The following is a 17,477-nucleotide window of genomic DNA, read 5'->3' as shown; positions in this document are numbered from 1 at the left end:
TTAAAAGAGTTAACAAAGACAAGATATTAAAAGGGGAAAAACAGGGAGAGGCGCGGGTAAGTTAAAGAAAAGTAAACGGCAAGTCAGGTCATCTTCCTCGTGGCTGTTGTTATGGAGACTGGTCTTTGGTCTCTCTACCAACCAGAAAATTCACTCTCCGCTAGTCTTCTTCTCTTTTAATAAATCTATCTATAAAAAATCCCCTCCTTTCTCTGTCTCTCTAAAATCTAAATATAAACCCTTATTAAAAACGAAGACTGACTGCCACCCACTCTGCTAACAAAAGAAACCGAAGAGGAAAAAATAAAAAAGAAAAAAAGAGGAAAAAAGGGGAGAGGAAATGATGAAGAAAGGAAAGGGGGTTTTAAGCCCTAGTTTGAAGCTTTCTCTTCCTGCTGCCGCAGAGATCTCCTTCGCCAAATTTCTGTAATGATAATATTTATTGTGTCAGCTCATTCAATTTTTCTACTTTCTTTCTTTCTTTTTTAGTTTGATCTTGGTGATGGTTTCTCATGGCAGAACCGAAAGCGGTACATTCAAAGACGGCGATCTCCTCGTCAACAAGGACGGAGTTCGAATTGTCTCTCAATCCGAACCCGGAGCTGTACGATTTCCTCTTTTATTTTTTAGTGAATTTGCTTCTTTCTTTTTTTTTTTTTAAATGTTTTTCATTGTTTGGATTCTTTGACTTTTCATTTATCTAGATTGCGCTTCACTAAAAAGATGTTAGCATTAGCGAGTTTGTTAATTGATAAAACTGTTTTGGTTATTAAGCTTGATTAGTTAAAACTTCATGTTTCAACGATCTTAATCTGTGTGTATGTGTGTGATATTTGTTGGTGTTAGCCTCCGCCTATAAAGCCATCAGAAACTGACACGGACGATCAGTTGAATTTAGAAGATATTGATGCGATTAAAGTTATCGGCAAGGGTAATGGTGGAATTGTGCAATTGGTCCAACACAAATGGACTGGCCAGTTTTTTGCATTGAAGGTATATATCCAAGTTTAACACTTTCTCTGTTTTCATATGTTCTGTTCTAAATTTTTTCATTGTCTTCTTTTTTTTTTCTCCGATTTCCCTATCTAAGCAGTGCAGTTTAATCAAGCATTATTGCCCTTTCAACAACATTTGCATAATTTATATGTATCGCCTCTAACATGTAATGAAAACTACACGTTGTGAATGTTGTAACCTTGTCTTGTTGGGAGCAAAGAGTAGAAGTTGGTTCCTCCAAGCTTTGATTTTCTCTACTTAGTCATCCGTCCTCTAGGTCAGAACAAATACAATTTCAGTGGTTGTTCTGGCTTATAAAACTAAGTGCTGGAATTCTGTGGTTGAAGTTATTTGTATACTTTATGCCAACTCAAGTCAAGGCCTGATTTCTGGAAACTTATTGATAGGTTTGATCATGATAATTGATGACAAAAATCACTCCTAAATCATGCTTGCATATGTGTTTATGATCTATTTCCCGTTACAGAAATGCAACTGTTGTACGCTACACTATGAATTACTAAAGAATGTTTAGCCTTTCTTGCATTCTAGAAGCCATTCTTCTAAACAGATCTTCTTGTTTCCTTTTAAATATTTGAGCTAGCCAAAAAACATTCTAGCAATTGAAACATGGATTTTACTTTTGCATCTCCATGTTGTTGTCACTATATTTTAAGTTCTGACGTATCTTCTTATGTTAGATTATTCAAATGAATATTGAGGAGTCAGCTCGCAAGCAGATTGCAAAGGAATTGAAAATAAATCAATCCTCTCAGTGTCCATATGTTGTTGTTTGTTATCAGTCTTTCTATACGAATGGTGCCATTTCAATCATCTTGGAGTATATGGATGGTGGATCCCTAGCAGATTTTCTGAAAAAGGTTAAATCCATTCCTGAACCTTATCTTGCTGCAATATGTAAGCAGGTTGGTGCATTTTGAACTTTGAATTAATTATAGTATGTACCAGATGCTCTGGTATGTATTTTAAAATTCTTCTCATTACTGCAGGTGCTCAAGGGTTTGATGTATCTCCATCATGAAAGACACATTATCCACCGAGACTTAAAGCCTTCTAACTTGTTAATAAATCATAGAGGAGAAGTCAAGATTACTGACTTTGGTGTGAGTGCAATAATGACAAGCACCTCAGGACTAGCAAACACTTTTGTTGGCACATACAACTATATGTCTGTAAGTATTTTACTATAACAAAATTATGTTCTTTTGGTGGCTAAGGTGTATTTTATTCTTATTTTTTCAAAACTTATTAGTTTTCAATGTCTGTCTACTTCTTTTGTAGCCAGAGAGAATTATTGGAGGCAATTATGGCAATAAAAGTGATATTTGGAGCTTGGGGCTAGTGTTGCTTGAGTGTGCAACTGGTAAATTCCCATATACCCCACCAGAGCAGGCAGAAGGATGGACTAACTTTTATGAGCTTATGGAACAAATTGTTGAACAACCACCACCTTGTGCACCTTCTGAGCAATTTTCCCCTGAGTTTTGCTCATTTATTTCTGCATGGTAAAGGTTTTTTTTTAGTGAGTTACTTGAAACACTTGCCTTGAAATATGTTCTAGAATATTTTGCGCTATAATCCATTATTGAGTCTTGTACTAAACTTAATAGTTTTCTTCAAATTGGTATTCTGCCCAAAGAGTTTATTTATTAGTTTCCTTTTGATACTGGAGAGGTAGCCTCTGCAATTGGTATTTTTTTTGCTTGGGTAGAATTGTTTGATTGAATGAGCTTACCAAGCCCAGCTTTGGGTTCTTTTATCCATTGCAGTGTGAAGAAGGACCCAAAGGAAAGAAAGTCAGCACATGAACTGCTGGTATGTAAATATCTGCATTCCTCTATGGCAGCTTTATTTACAAGTAGTAAAAAAATTGATTTAAATATCTGTTAAGGATGCTTCACCTGTGATTTTCAATGTGAATGCAGGCACAGCCTTTCTTGAACATGTATGATGACTTGGATGTGGACCTGACATCTTACTTCAACAATGCAGGATCACCACTTGCAACACTTTAGAACTTACCTGGTATGCCTATGCTTGGGTTTGTTATCTTAATTTTTTTACATGGGGTTGCTCTGTAATGCTTTAGGACTCAGCCTTTGGAATTTAAGTTCACATGCGTTGTTGTGGCATTGTTCACGGGATTTTGCTGTGTATCTGTTCAAAAAACTTGTTTTTCACTATGATGAACGAAATTTATCTTGTCTTTGCTTCATCTCTAAAGTAAAATGTAACTCTTAATCATTTTCTTCTCAAGGTTTCTGTTTATTTAGAATCTAAGAATTTCTTTTCTTGCTTTTGGAAGCCAAGATGTTGAAATGAAAATGTAAAAGAAAGAAAAGAAGAAGAAGAAAGACTCTGATATAAGCAAAGTTGTTATTGCCTTTGGGTACAAATAATGAAAATGGTGATGAATCCAAACAGTTATCATCTAAATGTATACCTGGGCTATTTAGAAAATGCATCATTCTTTCGTCCAGATCTGCCAATATTTTCATGCATAATCCAAGTCACATATTTCAATAAACTTGAGAGTAGTATTGGTTGTATGCACCCATAGAGATGGTGTTACTGTCTTGTCATGATGGTGAACTCGCTGTTTGTTAGAATTTTGCCTTTAAAAGATTGAATTCTGTGATTGTTAGTACATGTTTTGCTTTATGATGATGATGATCAATATGTTTGCTTCTCTGGCAATGTGTTTGGTAAACAACTGTGGTTGAAGTTCTTTATTTTCATTTTTCCCAAGAGGGTATTTTTTATTCTCGAAAACTAATTCATTTTGGTAGTTTTTTAATCTGTGTACTTAAAACGATAGGCACTATTCATGCTTGAGTTAATCAATATTTATTACCAGGGGTGCATTTAAAGTGAAACCAACATTGTCACCTTTTTGGCAGAGCTCAGACTGAACAAATAGCCCGTCAGACTCAAAAGAATGTCAACAGAACCAAAGTTGTAAAAGCATGGAAGATTGTAGTTGTCGTTGTGACTAATTGCAGGACTTATTTGAGCAGCTGTTTTAATGACGAGATCCAAAGTTAAGCATCAAAGATTATTTTCTTGCCAGAGGACTCGGAGTGGGAGGTACAGCATGTTGCTTTGTATTAATTTTTCATAATTGAAAGGTAATGTTGTCGTATATCAAGAACAATTTTATAAACTTCCTGAAATAGGAAATGTTCCGAATTAGATAATGGACAGTGCCAGTTTTTACTTGCCTATTTGAGTTCCGGGTGTATTAGTTGTGTTTAGATTATGGGACCTATCACGGTGCATGCACTTGAGTTTGTAATAAGCATGGTCCTTTCGCCATCTGACGGCTAATCCTCATTATTATGGTCAAGTAGTCATAATCTGGTTGAGTCTTCAAAGAGAAGTAATTAGACCATCTCCTCAACAATTATTATGGAAGAGTGTAGGTTCATTTGGTTAAATTATGTAATTAATTATGTAATTAGTTTTTATATTCTACAAAAAATATGGATTTAGTTTTTGAACAATAATTTTTATAAATTGAGTTATTATATTTTGTTAATTTGTTAATTTTAATTTTTAATTGCAATATTGTTAAATTTAACAGTTAAATAGGTTGATGTGATATTTAATTAAGTTGACCTGGCATTTTTGATTGATGTGGTGTTAACTATGTATTGATGTGGCATGATCATGCTGATGTGGCATTAACTAAACTAGTAACAAGAGAATATTAGCCAAGAGAAAGAAAACCTGCCAACTACGAGTTTCACCAACAAAGATGGTAGTAGCGTGAGTCTCCACCAAGCAAGAATAGAAGTTCTGTACTTGTAAATTGGGAGTTCTTGCTCACGTACCCATATCTGTGAAATAAAAGAAAAGAAGAATTTTTTTAAGAAGAAAAGAAAAGGCAAGAAAAGCAAACTGAAAGAATAACAATTGAAACAAAAGGGGAGAGAGATACCAGAACAAGAAGAGAAAGAAGAAGGCAAGAAAAGTACGTAGCTTCCTTGTTGAGGAGGCGGGGCTTCTCAGTTCCTGGTTTCCTGAACGCGTCATCGGTGAGTCAATGTTCTTAGTGTCCTTTAATGTTTGGTTTTGGTGCTAAGGACTAAGGAGGCATCTGTTCAAGACAAGCTACTTAGGGGATTGTATTTACTTGAATTGCAGGTTTCAATTTCCCTTGAAAAATAATATCAGGAGTAGTTGGATGCCATAATTTTCAATAAAAAAGAATTGTTTAAAAAGAATCAAAGAAGAAAAACAAGTTCACATAAAAAAAATGTAACTAAAACTTTCACGAGAGAGAAAGCAAGAATGAGGAAATATGTAGTGGGTAGAACATCTCATCAACTCTAAGTAATAACATGGATTCACTTTTCTTAGAGGTGATCATATTCATGAGGGAATATGCCTGAGACAATTGATGCTAAAAGCCATGAATCATGAAGATCAGAGACCAAACAGCCTGCAATCAATTTCCTCAACTTCACAATTTTGGTAAGATTTTGACATGCTAGTGAGGATCGTTGAATTTTGATGCATCAATAACTCAGATGGAAAAACCCATTTGGGAAAGTAGATTTTTCCAACCGAATTCATTTGTCTTCCCTGTCACAATAGCATAGTTACGATTCAAATTATCTTTGATAAGGAGAGAAAATTTACACATTTGAAGAAGACGAAAAAAGTTGCAAATTTAGTTTGAGAATTGACATGTAAATTTAATTAAAATAACACATCAATATTTTTAGTAGTATTAAAGTTAAAGACTAAAATAAACAAAATATAAAAAATCAATTTTCACAAATTATTATACAAAGATTAAATTTATATTTTTTATATAATATAAAAACTAATTACATGATTATTTTTTTTGTGAAAACTGAATCGTCCAGCGGATAATTATATAAAATGAACTATAGAAGAAAAAGAGAGGAACGGATTGTTGAGATCCCCTCAACTAATTTTTATACGGTTAAAACTAAATACAGTTATATATCATAATTATTTACATTGGACTCAAATTTCATAGATAAAACTTGTGACCACATAAACTGAAAATTGTTGATGAATTTAAATAATGAAAGGGGTCCGGAAATTTCGGAACCATTTTGATGGAATCAACTTGCGAAGTGAAAACGGTCGAACTCATTTTGGGTTTCTGTTGGATTGATTGGCCCTCAGACATTCTGCGGTTTTATAGAAGTTTCTCTTGTATTGGCAGCCAAGTGTCAAAGCAAGCAAGCAAGCCCTTTCTAAGACTTGCAGGTTTCCAGCTGATTCATTGTACCATCTAAATTCTGATAGAACATGATAGCAATTAACTTTGACTTAATTTGCATCTAAGCTTTTGCTTTTTCTGTTTTTGGCTGTTACCTATACCTGATCCTGGGACCTGGATGGACATTGTTCTGCAAACAACCAGCATGATTCGGGATGCACAACGCTGGCTTATTGTGAATTTTCCAACAATTCTGGAGTTTGCAAATTTGCCTGATGAACGAAACCAGGATTGCCGTCGTAGTTTTCTTCTGCTGACATGAGAAGATAGAAAACAAAAACAATGTAAGAGCAACCAGACTAAACTTTGTGGAGTAAGAAGCCTGTATGGTTATTTCTACTGAGGATTGTGGGGGAAGCAGTGATGAATTTGATGGGAGGATGGAGTTTCTGTGTTTCCCTTCTTCTTTTTTTTTCTAGGTGACCAATCTGATTCTGAACTTTGTGGAAAAAGACGAATGGTTGTTTATTTTTAGTAAACATTGTGGGGAAAGCAGGGACCCATATGGTTGGAGTTTATTCTAATAAAAAAAGTGAAGATGATTGGAGTAGGAAAAAGAATCTTTTAAATAGTAGTATATCTTTATCGGCAATGGTCAGTCAACTCATGCACATGGTTATCATTTGCTAAACGTCAAGTTAAACCAGAGCAGCCCCTTTATTGCATTGGTCTCTTTTGACTCACGGTTACTGAGTTTTCTTTGTTCTTTTGTTTGGACTACCGTCAATAATTAGCGAAAGAGAAGAAAAGAAATAAAAATTTCCATTAGCTTTCTTCTTTCGAAACTTTGTGATTTTTGAGATCCAAAAAGATTCATGGATTGCCTGAGTCCAATACTGGACATCGGTACCCGCTTGTGGGACTGCAGTTCCAAGCATGTGGCATATATCCACGATCTTGAAGAAAATCTTCAAAAGTTGCGAACAGAAATGGAAGTACTCAACTGCCGCAGACATGATGTATGGTGCAGGGTAGAAGCCACAGAGCAACAACCACGGATGAGGCGTTCGGAAGAAGTGGATGGATGGTTGGAAAGTGCGAAAACCATGGATAATGAAGTAAATGAAATTATTCAAGAAGGCGATCAGGAACTCCAAAATAAATGCGTCGGAAGTTGCTGTCCCAAGAACCTAAAGTCCAGCTATAAGATTGGAAAGCGAATCATTAAGAAGATAAATTCTGTGGAGGACCTACTCAAGAAGGGTGAACCTTACTGCTCAGACACGGCGGTTGCTGTGAAGCTGCCACGTAAGCGGCTTCTAATCCCAGAGTGGCCTGTGGAGAACACTGTTGGCCAGGACTCCAAACTGGAAAGGGTATGGAGATGCATCGAGGATGAAACTATTAGAATTATTAGATTTTGTGGAGTCGGAGGTGTTGGAAAAACGACCCTCTTGAAGAAAGTTAGCAATGAATTCCATAGGCGGAGCCATGACTTTGATGCTGTAATTTGGGCCATGATGCCGAGACAAGAGAATTATATAGAGAAAGTTCAGGAGGTGATTAGGAAGAAATTGGAAATCCCTGATTCCATATGGGATCAGTGTTCAGGCGAGGACGAGAAAGGGGCTCATATATTTAGTGTCTTGAAAAGTAAAAAGTTTGTGCTACTGTTGGACAATGTATGGGAGCAATTCAACCTCCTAACTCTGGGCATCCATCTGCGGAATGATCAAAATCAGTCCAAAGTAATATACACAGCCCGCTCACTAGGGTTGTCCTTCGACGTGGAAGCTCAAGTGACAATTGAAGTCGAGCGTTTGCCACCGGAACAAGCCCTGAGTTTATTTAGGACGACTGTAGGTGAAAGTATCCTCAGTACCCATCCAGAGCTCTCGGATTTGGCAAATACTTTTGTTAGAAGGTGTGGAGGGTTGCCACTTGCTCTTCTCACCGTCGCTGGAGCCATGGCTAGTCGGAAAAATCTTCGTGAATGGCGCCACACGGTTGAGCTGTTAGATACCCACCCATCGGAGATTGCAGGTATGGGGGGTTATGTGTTTCCTCTTCTCAAGTTTAGCTACGATAACTTGAACGAAGCCACAGCTCAAAACTGTTTTCTATATTGTTCCATATTTCCAGAGGCTTATAACATCCCAATAGATGAACTTATTGACCTCTGGATAGGAGAAGGTTTCTTAGATGGAGCAGATCCATGTGGGCAGGGAGAATTTATAGTCGGGACTTTAAGGCTTGCGTATTTGCTAGAAAGTGATGAATCTAAACAATGTGTTCGGATGCATGACGTAGTCCGTCACATGGCCTTGTGGTTAGCTCGAGATCAAGGAAAAAACAAGAACAAGGTTTTGGTAGCAAAAAGTGGAAGGATTACAGACCAGGAACTCACAAAATGGGAAGAGGCGACTTGGATTTCCTTGTTTGGTAGTAGTAGCAGAGAGAAAATAGACTACTCACCATCTTGCCATTACCTCTCAACTTTGCTCTTAAGAGATGCACAGCTGGAATCATTTCCTAGTGGATTCTTTGACTCTATGCCAGCTTTGAAGGTTTTGGATTTGTCAGGTAATCGAGGCTTAGTTGAGTTACCTTCCAATATTGGAAATGCGAAAACCTTGCAGTATCTCAATCTGTCATTAACAAGCATAGCAAAGTTGCCTACTGGCCTTCGAAATTTGAGAAACCTCAGATGTTTGCTATTAGATTATACTGTGAATCTTAAATGGATTCCAAAGGAGTTGATATCCAATTTTTTATGCTTGCAAGTTTATAGTAAAATAAATGGAGTCACAGAGGACTTTCGCTCAGTGGACGTTCCACCTTCTGCTGATGAAATTGCATTTTTAGAAGTGTTGGAGTGCTTGGGTGACATAAATAAAATAGGTATCACCTTATTTTGTGCACCTTCTTTTGAAAAAATTTTGGAATCCTGCACTTTACGGAGTTGTATCAGAAAATTAACATTCAAGGAATGTACCGGCTTGATTTCACTATATTTTACAGAAGAATTAAGTAATCTAGAAAGGCTTGAGATATTTCATTGTAGTTCACTCAAGGAGTTCAAGGTATCGGAAGGGTGTAAACTTGGTAGCCTCAGTAAGGTATACATAGGAGTTTGCCCGCTGTTGTTAAACCTCAATGTCCTTGCTTATGCTAGAAACCTTGAGATTCTTACCATTCTTGACTGTGAGTCGCTGAAGGAAGTTACAAGTGAGACAATGGCATTCCCTGGGCTGAAAACTATTTCTTTGACTCATCTGAAAAATCTGAAAAGCATCTGCCCATCGCCCAGTTGCTTTCCTTCTCTGTTAGAAATTGAAGTATCTAAGTGCCCATCGCTGAGGCAGCTTCCATTTGATGTGGAAAGTGCAGATTTCTTGCAGAAAATTAGAGGAGAAACAGAGTGGTGGGATGGCTTGGTTTGGGATGATGAAGCCGTTAAGGATGCTTGTCTCTTGAAGTTTATATCAACTCCATTCGAACTCTTACAAATAAAGAAAGATGATGCTGTCCCCAAGTAAGTATATCCTTTCATTATTGATAAATTTAATTCATATTATTCTTTCAACAATTGAGCCGTACCAACATAATTTCACAACTTGAGTGAGATGGTTTGGTTTCAGTATGTTTTGCATGAGAACTAGGTATAATCAAATAGATTAGAGAGGCAGTCAAGAAATTATTTATATACATCTTTTTAAAAGATACACATGCCTAATTCAATTCTTGGTGATGAAATTCATTACAGAACCAGTTCGTTCAAGGATGGAGTTCATATTGTCAATCAGACCAAAGCTGAAACTGTAAGATTTTTGTTCTTTTGGGCTTCAATATTTAGATTCTTTGACTTTTTTTTTTTTTTGTCTTGATTACTTCTGACTTGAAAGATGTTAGCGTTAGTGGATAAATTTGTCAAGTATCATTATTAAGCTTGATTTACTAAAATGCATGTTTCAAAGGTTTTAGTTGGTCTGTGTGTTTTGTGGTTTCAGCCTCCTCACCCTAAGCCATCCCCTAAGCCATCCAAAACGGATATAGACGATCAGTTGAATTTAGAAGACATAGAGGCTATTAAAGTTATCGGACGTGGTTCTGCTGGAGTTGTGCAATTGGTCCGACACAAATTGACTGGCCATTTTTTTGCATTAAAGGTATATACCCAAGTTCTAACACTGTTTATATTTATCAGTTTACTACTTTTCTTTTCGATAACTGTTTTTCGCTTCAATATATCTATCTAAGCAGCCTGGTTTAAGGATTAATTATTGTTCTGTTAACAACTTTTAACTGTATCACCTCTATGGTAATGAAATTATATGTCTTGAACATTATTGGTTTAAATGTGTATTTTTCCTTTTCAGCTCCATGTAAGTATTGAGTTTTGACATATTCTTCTTATATCAGACCATTGTAATGAATACTGACGAGGCAGTTCGCCGGCAGATTGTGAATGAATTGAAAGCAAATCAATCCTCTCACTGTCCATATATTGTTAATTGTTATCAGTCTTTCTATAATCATGGTGTCATTTCAATCATCTTGGAGTATATGGATAGTGGATCCCTAGCAGATTTCCTGAAAAAAGTTACATTCATTCCTGAACCTTATCTTGCCGCAATATGTAAGCAGGTTGTTAAATTCGATCTTTGAATTAATTATAATACTATGTACCAAATGCTTTGGCATGCAATTGAAATACTTCCCGTAAATGCAGGTGCTTAAGGGCTTGATGTATCTTCATCTTGAAGCAAACATTATCCACCGAGACATAAAGCCTTCCAATTTGTTAATAAATCATAAAGGGGAAGTCAAGATCACCGACTTCCACATGAGTGCAGGACTGGAAAGCCCCTCAGAAAGAGCAAACTCTTTTGTTGGCACATACAACTATATGTCTGTAAGTAATTAATCTATTCATGGCATACCAAAATGAATGTTATCTGCCGGGTAGGTGTATCTTGTTCTGATTTGTTCAAAGCTCATTAGTTTTCTAAATTCATTTTGTAGCCAGAGAGAATTATGGGAGGCAGTTATGGCATTGAAGTTGACATTTGGAGCTTGGGGCTAGTGTTGCTTGAGTGTGCAACTGGTAAATTCCCGTATTCCCCACCAGGGGAGAGAGAAGAATGGGATAATTTGTTTGAGCTTATGGAAGAAATTGTTGATCAACCACCACCTTGTGCGCCTTCAGATCAATTTTCTCCTGAGTTTTGCTCATTTATTTCTGCATGGTGAGTATTATATTTTGAATGAGCTACTTGATGAACTTGCCTTAAAAGGTTTTCTAGAAGATTTTTGCACCATATCAAGTTATTGACTCTTGTTCTAAAATCAAAAGTTTTCTTCAGATTGGCATTCTTTCGAATGGAGATCATTTATTACTTTTTTACATTACATCCTTTTGATACTTAGGAGGTAGCATCTGCTATTGGTATTCTCTTCACTTTAACTTTATAGAATTGCTTGATCTTACGATTTCACCAAGCCCAGCTGTCGATTCTTTTATCTATTACAGCCTCCGGAAAGACCCAAATGAAAGAAAGTCTGCGCATGAACTGTTGGTATGTAAATATCTGCATTCATTTGTGGCGCCATAATTTTCAAATAGAGAATATCTGCTAAATTGATGCTTCACACATGATTTTCAATCTGAATCCAGGTACTGCCTTTCTTAAACCTGTATGATGACTTGGATGTGGACCTCTCATCCTACTTCAATTATGCAGGATTACCGCTTGGAACCTTTTAGAACTTATCTGGTATGTCCATGCTTGGGATTCAGTGTCTCAACTTTCTCATATTGAGCCTTATGGTTTGCTCTGTACTACTTCGGAAGTGTGCCCGTGGAATCAAAATTCACATGCTTTTTGTGGTGTTGCTCACAGGTCTTACTGCATTTCTGTTGAAAAAACTAGTTTTCACAGTGATAAAACAAAATTTATCTTGTTTATTGCTTCATATCTAGAGCATAACGCAACAATTCGTTTTCTAATCTAGGTTTCTTTTTCTTTAGAATATCTGAAGTGCTTTTCTTGCTTTGGGAAATCAAGAGATGCTAGAAAAATAAGAAAAGAAACGACAAGGAAAAGAAAAAGACATATATATATATATATATGTATACATATAGAAAGTTGCTTTGGCTACAAACAACAAAGCTAATGATGAATTCTGAAAGCTTTGGTGGTTGTAAGCAATAGAGTTCTATCTTGTCATGATGCAGGATTGGATATTTGTTAGAATTTTGCCTTTAAAAGATTGAATTCTTTGATTGTCAATGCACGTGATTCACCTTATGATCTTGAATCAAAATGTTTGCTGTCCAGGCAATGAGTTCAGTGAACTACTGTGTTTGATTTCTTTATATATATATATATATATATATATATATATTCTAAAAGGTATTCCTGAAAAGGAAACAGTTTTTCCTTGAAAACTAATTGTTCATGTTCGTAGCATTTATCTATGTGCTTAGAAGATGATCGCACAATTCATGCTTGAGTTGTACTTAATATTCATTACAATGGTTACCGGTTGAAGTGAAACCAATACTGTCATGATTAATTTTCCCTTATTTTTGGCGCAGTTCAGACAGAACAAATAGCATGTCAGACTAAAGAAGTCGTTGGAGGAACCCAAAGCTTGTTAAAGCGTGGAAGACTTCTTGTTGTCATTTTGATTTGTAACTGAAGCGAGGCCAAAGCTTTTGAAGCATTCAAGGATTCTTAGAAAATGTCTTAGTGACAGGGGACTCAGTTTGCAAGGAACAGCTCGCCGCTGTGTGTTAATTGTTTCATAATTGAACAGTAATGCTGTCTTATATCCTCGAGAACAAAAAAAACAAAAGGTGTATAAACTGGCTGAAAATGAAATTGTACTGGATCGGAGAATGGAAAGTGTGAAATTATTAACTTGTCTAATTGTATTGAATTCTGTTAAGATAATTTACCATGGCTTGACCCCTGAGGTCTGGCAAGTAAAGGGGGATCTGATTAGCTAATTGGCATTGATATGTTTTGAGGCTAGCCGTAATCTGGTTGATTCTTGAATGAATAATTATTTGATAATCTTTCTAACAAACACTACTATGCAAGCGTTATTGTATTATCATTTCATACCCTATAAGACTACTGCAGTATCTGCCTTTTCCACATAGTCTCTGAAGAGTCATCGCATCGACTACAAAACATAATATCATTCCACGTTTTGATTGTGTTTGCTCATGAAGCCAGGCTTTGACAGAGCCAGAGCCTTATTCTTGCCCCACCGGAACACTTTTCAATGGAAATCACTGATTTTACAAAGTAATCGAATTTGCTAAGCAAGAAAGGATGCGCTAACTCTTCTAACTGGTTAGGTGTAACTAATTATTTGCCTTTGCTTAGAGATAAGAAGGTTAAGCTCAATTCCATAGCCGGGGACCGATAGGCAATCCATCGAAACAGACACCAACACGGTATTGTGCCAATCAACTTGGCCCCTGGAGAAGTTCTTGACAAGATTATGGGCAGTGACAATTACTACTTTGCTTTTCCTCTGTCTGAGCAATCTACTTTGGTTCCTCTCATTGCATGTTGAGGCGATAATGTCTCAATTCTTCATTGTTCACTTAAAAGTTACAAAACCAGAGCTATTAATGGTGGCTGGGAAAATTTAGAAGGTAATTGGTATATTGCATGATTTACTATACAAAGATATTGTAACATTACAATAAGCCCAGGTGAAAATGTTAAAATGGGGTAAATCATGCATTTTGTTGCGAGCGTTTTGACAAAAGAATTCTTTTTGACAGAAACACAACAATATGTCAAAAATTACAAGAGAGCTCACTGTTAGGTTTTCTTCTTAAATTTTCTTTGAGCTTTTAGGTCCACCACAATGACAGAGATATTGTCTTTGCTTCCTTTACTAAGAGCAAGCCTTGAGAGGTATTCTGCTGCAGCTTGAGCAGCAGGATCAACTTCCTCACCCCTTTCTGCAGACAATTTGTCACCGTGTTTTTTATGCCAAAGAAGGATTTGCTTTCGTGCAACTTCGCAGGCTTCCTCATTTGTGATAACATCCCATAAGCCATCACTGGCTAAGATAAGACACTCATCTTCTTTTGCTCGAGGAACAAACATCACTTCTGGATCTGGAATAATCCATGGTTTTAAGTATCTGTCACCTGAGGATCATAGTGGAAATGATAATCAAATTCAATACTCAATTAATCAAATGATTGTGAATTACAAATCACAGTGTTTAACCGCACCAAGGCTAATAAATATGCTAAGATGCAAATACTTGGAAAAGGATATGGCAAGGATTAGAAACACCTACCAATGGACCTTGACATAGCAAGAACACCAAAAACACGGGATCCTTTCCATTGTATAACCTTGCCTCCTGCAGCTTCTATTCTTGCATGTTCATCTTCTCTATCAGGCTGCAAAAGAGGTCATATGAGCATCAATTCTTTAAGAATAGGCTAGTTTCAACAAGTAGTCCAGCTGAAAGAAAACTGAAAATAGGAAAACTTGTCTTACTTTGTGGTCTACAGACAATGGCATGGGAAGTTTTCCATGGTAGAGAACTGCCCTTGAATCGCCACAATTGGCAACAATTATATGGGTTGAACTAATAATTGCAACAACAGCAGTAGAACCAGCAGTTTCAGGGGCAATAGGTTCATGATCAGTCTTATCCCCATCAGTGCCTCCGTGAACTCCACCAATCTCAGCATCGACTTTGATAAAACAATTGGAGAATGCTTTCTTCCATCGTTCCTGCCAATCATGCCCAATATTTCCATCAAGCTCACATGCTTTTGCAAGTTCTATCTCCTCGGCCAAAGCCAAATGCATTCGTTCACGGCAATAGTTTGCAACCTATGCAAAGAAATATTCTTTGGTAAAATAAACCAACTTGGAAGAAAACACACAGTACAAGTTGAGCCACAAAAATCCTATTTCCGACATATAGATCACTTGCAAAATAGAGAAACAGAAACCAAGAGAAACAGAGCAGAACGGCATGAAGCAAACCTGACAGCCTCCATGTCCGTCATACACACCATAGAAATGAGCAGTTAAGTCGCTTAGATTATAATTCATTCCATTTGATAATCTATCAACCTTCAGCACTTGAGTTGGAACTTGCAAAAATCGAGGTATAGCCACAACAGCATCTTCCATCTCCGGTCTCCTGCCACACATGCATGTATATCCCCAAAGGGGTATGTTACTTAATTCCAACAGACACTGGCTTTCGGTTTTTCTTATCTTCTTTTGCTGTGCCACCTCAAGAGATGACTCAGATAATTTTGGATCAGACTCATCAGACCTATTGCCATCATCCCCTACAAGATCCACTGCGACCCTCTTGACATCTTGAACATCACTAGTATTTCTTTCCCCCACCAGAGTAGTTGATGAATTTCTCCCAGAATTAACCTCTAAAGCTGACACCTCCTCAACACATGTGCTGCTGACATCACTAGCTACAGATTGAGAACATGAATTTGCACAATCGCCGCTGAATGATATAGATCCATCTTCTTCACTTTCCTGATGATTGTATTCTCTAGAAATACAACTATCCTCAGTTTCTATTTGATTTGACAAAATGGCTCCATTATCTCCTCTGTTACCTTGATGTGCAGATAATGATGTTATACTTTCTCTGCATGATCTAGCAGCATGCAAACCTTGGTTTCCTCCAGAAATGGACTGGCAAGGTTGCTTTGGCTTATTTTCAGGGAGTGACAACAAGCTTGCCTTGTCTGCAATAAGCTTACACCCAGTGACGTCTATGTGTGTCATCATTCTCATATCATTATACATCATGTCACCTAGCCTAACGGCACATGGACCAGCAATTTCTGTAGATATCTCCTCCATGATTCTCTTTTACCTGCAATAATCACCGCAAACCTCTAAAGTCAGAACCTTTCAAAATTATGCAAGCCACTACACTTCAAACTACTTTTTCTTTCTTCTCATTCAGTCTGGTACAATGGATAAATCGTATGGAATCCGAAAAGAATGAAATCACCTCCTGAGCATATTTGCGCAAATTTCAGGAAGGAAGAAACTAGGAAGTGTTGAAAATTGTCAACGAAGGAAAGCCAGGGCAAATGAAAATTTAGCTTGTGGCAATAAAAAAAGAGTAAAATTATAACCTACAATCGGATGCCTCTAGAGCCTATATACAACTTTCATATCTGGACTCTTCTCTGCCTAAAACGATCAAACAGAGATAGAAACGATAGTGAAAAACTTCACTTTCTCCCTTTTAACCGACCCTTTTGAAGTTTGATCCGTAGGAAACAAGAAATATATAAAGAAAATCATAAAAATTTTCCTACCTCTAACAAGTTCAAGGAAGTGAAAGCACATGGGGTCATGATAAAGTAACTCAAAACATAATACTAGCAGAAAAGACCAGAAAAACACTAACAAAATCTGGTTCCCTGCATCTGAGGCAACTCATTTCAACCTCATGCAGCTTGGCGCTTCTCTCTCTCTCTCTCTCTCTCTCTCTCTCTCTTCAGTTTCTTTCAACTTTCCACCACGCCATCGTTTATCCAACCAAAGCTAAAAAGGCAAAGCGGAGTCACCAACTAATCTTTCTCTGATGTTCCAGTTCCAGAAATCTCTTTATAGAACTTGTCTAAAGTATTTCAGGAACACTAACATAGAAACTATAGACAACTTTTCCTTAGAAGAACACGTTAAAACAAGGTGCAAGATTGATGGAGTTGCTTACTACTTTGAAACACTGCAACATCGAAATTAAGAAGCCAAAAAAAGAAAGAACTGAAAATGGTAGATACCAGAAATAGGAGAAAAACAAGATGAGCAGCACACGTATCCTTTCAGACAAAGGAACAACTGATAATGTTAGAGAAACGAGTTAACTAAACCGAAAGAATCTGCACGTAAGCTCATGACAAAAATTAAAAAAGAAAAAAGGGTTAAAACATCCCAGGACAGAAGAATCATTAGATTATCCTTGTAAGAAGGAAAAAGCATCAAGTAATTATCTTTTAGCTTTTAATAATTTGGAAAAATATCTCAAGGTGAATAAGTCCAATGGAAGATTTGCCACGTAAAGAGTTCTGGAAATCAGGTTGGTGACCAAAGAGAGTGACGTGCAGAGCTCCTGTTTAGTTTTGGAATTTGTAAAAACGTTAGAATATTTAGAGAGAGAGAGAGAGAGGCATGCTGAGGGGGGTTGATGACTGTAACTAATACGTTATAAG

General features: G+C 36.9%; 3 protein-coding genes across 11 annotated transcripts; 2 read left to right on the top strand and 1 right to left on the bottom strand.

The window, feature by feature from the left end:
* The first annotated feature begins 55 nt into the window (after positions 1 to 55).
* On the top strand, positions 56 to 4,239 carry LOC110411540 (mitogen-activated protein kinase kinase SIPKK-like). Of its 2 annotated transcripts, none has more exons than XM_021421741.2 (9): positions 56 to 426; positions 520 to 604; positions 847 to 993; positions 1,698 to 1,922; positions 2,007 to 2,189; positions 2,299 to 2,522; positions 2,787 to 2,832; positions 2,943 to 3,042; positions 3,875 to 4,239. In XM_021421741.2, exons 1-8 carry the CDS (start codon positions 341 to 343, stop codon positions 3,030 to 3,032), a joined length of 1,086 nt encoding a protein of 361 aa, XP_021277416.1. In that variant the 5' UTR covers positions 56 to 340; the 3' UTR covers positions 3,033 to 3,042; positions 3,875 to 4,239. The 2 variants fall into 2 exon arrangements, with proteins under 2 accessions (XP_021277416.1, XP_021277415.1); XM_021421740.2 differs by having other exon boundaries at positions 57 to 426; positions 3,918 to 4,239.
* Positions 4,240 to 6,910: 2,671 nt separating this feature from the next.
* On the top strand, positions 6,911 to 13,152 carry LOC110411539 (disease resistance protein SUMM2-like). Of its 5 annotated transcripts, none has more exons than XR_016350914.1 (9): positions 6,912 to 9,752; positions 9,984 to 10,038; positions 10,228 to 10,386; positions 10,640 to 10,864; positions 10,950 to 11,132; positions 11,243 to 11,466; positions 11,726 to 11,796; positions 11,895 to 11,994; positions 12,824 to 13,152. XR_016350914.1 is itself a non-coding variant. In XM_021421738.2 (9 exons), exons 1-8 carry the CDS (start codon positions 7,093 to 7,095, stop codon positions 11,982 to 11,984), a joined length of 3,642 nt encoding a protein of 1,213 aa, XP_021277413.1. In that variant the 5' UTR covers positions 6,913 to 7,092; the 3' UTR covers positions 11,985 to 11,994; positions 12,824 to 13,152. The 5 variants fall into 5 exon arrangements, 3 of the variants coding, with proteins under 3 accessions (XP_021277414.1, XP_021277413.1, XP_021277411.1); XR_016350913.1 differs by having other exon boundaries at positions 12,819 to 13,152; XM_021421738.2 differs by having other exon boundaries at positions 6,913 to 9,752; positions 11,751 to 11,796.
* A 439-nt stretch (positions 13,153 to 13,591) lies between these two features.
* ABI2 (Protein phosphatase 2C family protein) lies at positions 13,592 to 17,273 on the bottom strand. Of its 4 annotated transcripts, none has more exons than XM_021419920.2 (5): positions 17,049 to 17,273; positions 15,259 to 16,126; positions 14,761 to 15,102; positions 14,555 to 14,660; positions 13,592 to 14,399 (listed from the first exon to the last, which is right to left on the bottom strand). In XM_021419920.2, exons 2-5 carry the CDS (start codon positions 16,111 to 16,113, stop codon positions 14,065 to 14,067), a joined length of 1,638 nt encoding a protein of 545 aa, XP_021275595.1. In that variant the 5' UTR covers positions 16,114 to 16,126; positions 17,049 to 17,273; the 3' UTR covers positions 13,592 to 14,064. The 4 variants fall into 4 exon arrangements, with proteins under 4 accessions (XP_021275595.1, XP_021275596.1, XP_021275594.1 ...); XM_021419921.2 differs by lacking the exon at positions 17,049 to 17,273 and adding an exon at positions 16,268 to 16,562; XM_021419919.2 differs by lacking the exon at positions 17,049 to 17,273 and adding an exon at positions 16,581 to 17,026 and having other exon boundaries at positions 13,593 to 14,399.
* Between the last annotated feature and the right edge of the window lie 204 nt (positions 17,274 to 17,477).

This window comes from Theobroma umbraticum, unplaced genomic scaffold (genome assembly GCF_002168275.2).
Source record: "Theobroma umbraticum cultivar Fairchild unplaced genomic scaffold, ASM216827v3 scaffold_56.0, whole genome shotgun sequence".
NCBI classification, from domain to species: domain Eukaryota; kingdom Viridiplantae; phylum Streptophyta; class Magnoliopsida; order Malvales; family Malvaceae; genus Theobroma; species Theobroma umbraticum.
This window is presented reverse-complemented; position numbering and strand designations above follow the sequence as displayed.

Bases quoted from the DNA above. Each gene is read 5' to 3' on its own strand.
- LOC110411539 (XM_021421738.2), top strand. From the start codon at position 7,093: ATGGATTGCCTGAGTCCAATACTGGACATCGGTACCCGCTTGTGGGAC. The intron at 11,133-11,242 runs GTAAGTAATTAA...TTCATTTTGTAG, and splicing joins GCACATACAACTATATGTCT to CCAGAGAGAATTATGGGAGG. The intron at 11,797-11,894 runs GTATGTAAATAT...ATCTGAATCCAG, and splicing joins AGTCTGCGCATGAACTGTTG to GTACTGCCTTTCTTAAACCT.
- ABI2 (XM_021419920.2), bottom strand. From the start codon at position 16,113: ATGGAGGAGATATCTACAGAAATTGCTGGTCCATGTGCCGTTAGGCTA. The intron at 14,661-14,760 runs GTAAGACAAGTT...CCTCTTTTGCAG, and splicing joins CATTGTCTGTAGACCACAAA to CCTGATAGAGAAGATGAACA. The intron at 14,400-14,554 runs GTAGGTGTTTCT...TATGATCCTCAG, and splicing joins TGCTATGTCAAGGTCCATTG to GTGACAGATACTTAAAACCA.
- LOC110411540 (XM_021421741.2), top strand. From the start codon at position 341: ATGATGAAGAAAGGAAAGGGGGTTTTAAGCCCTAGTTTGAAGCTTTCT. The intron at 994-1,697 runs GTATATATCCAA...TTCTTATGTTAG, and splicing joins GCCAGTTTTTTGCATTGAAG to ATTATTCAAATGAATATTGA. The intron at 1,923-2,006 runs GTTGGTGCATTT...TCATTACTGCAG, and splicing joins TTGCTGCAATATGTAAGCAG to GTGCTCAAGGGTTTGATGTA.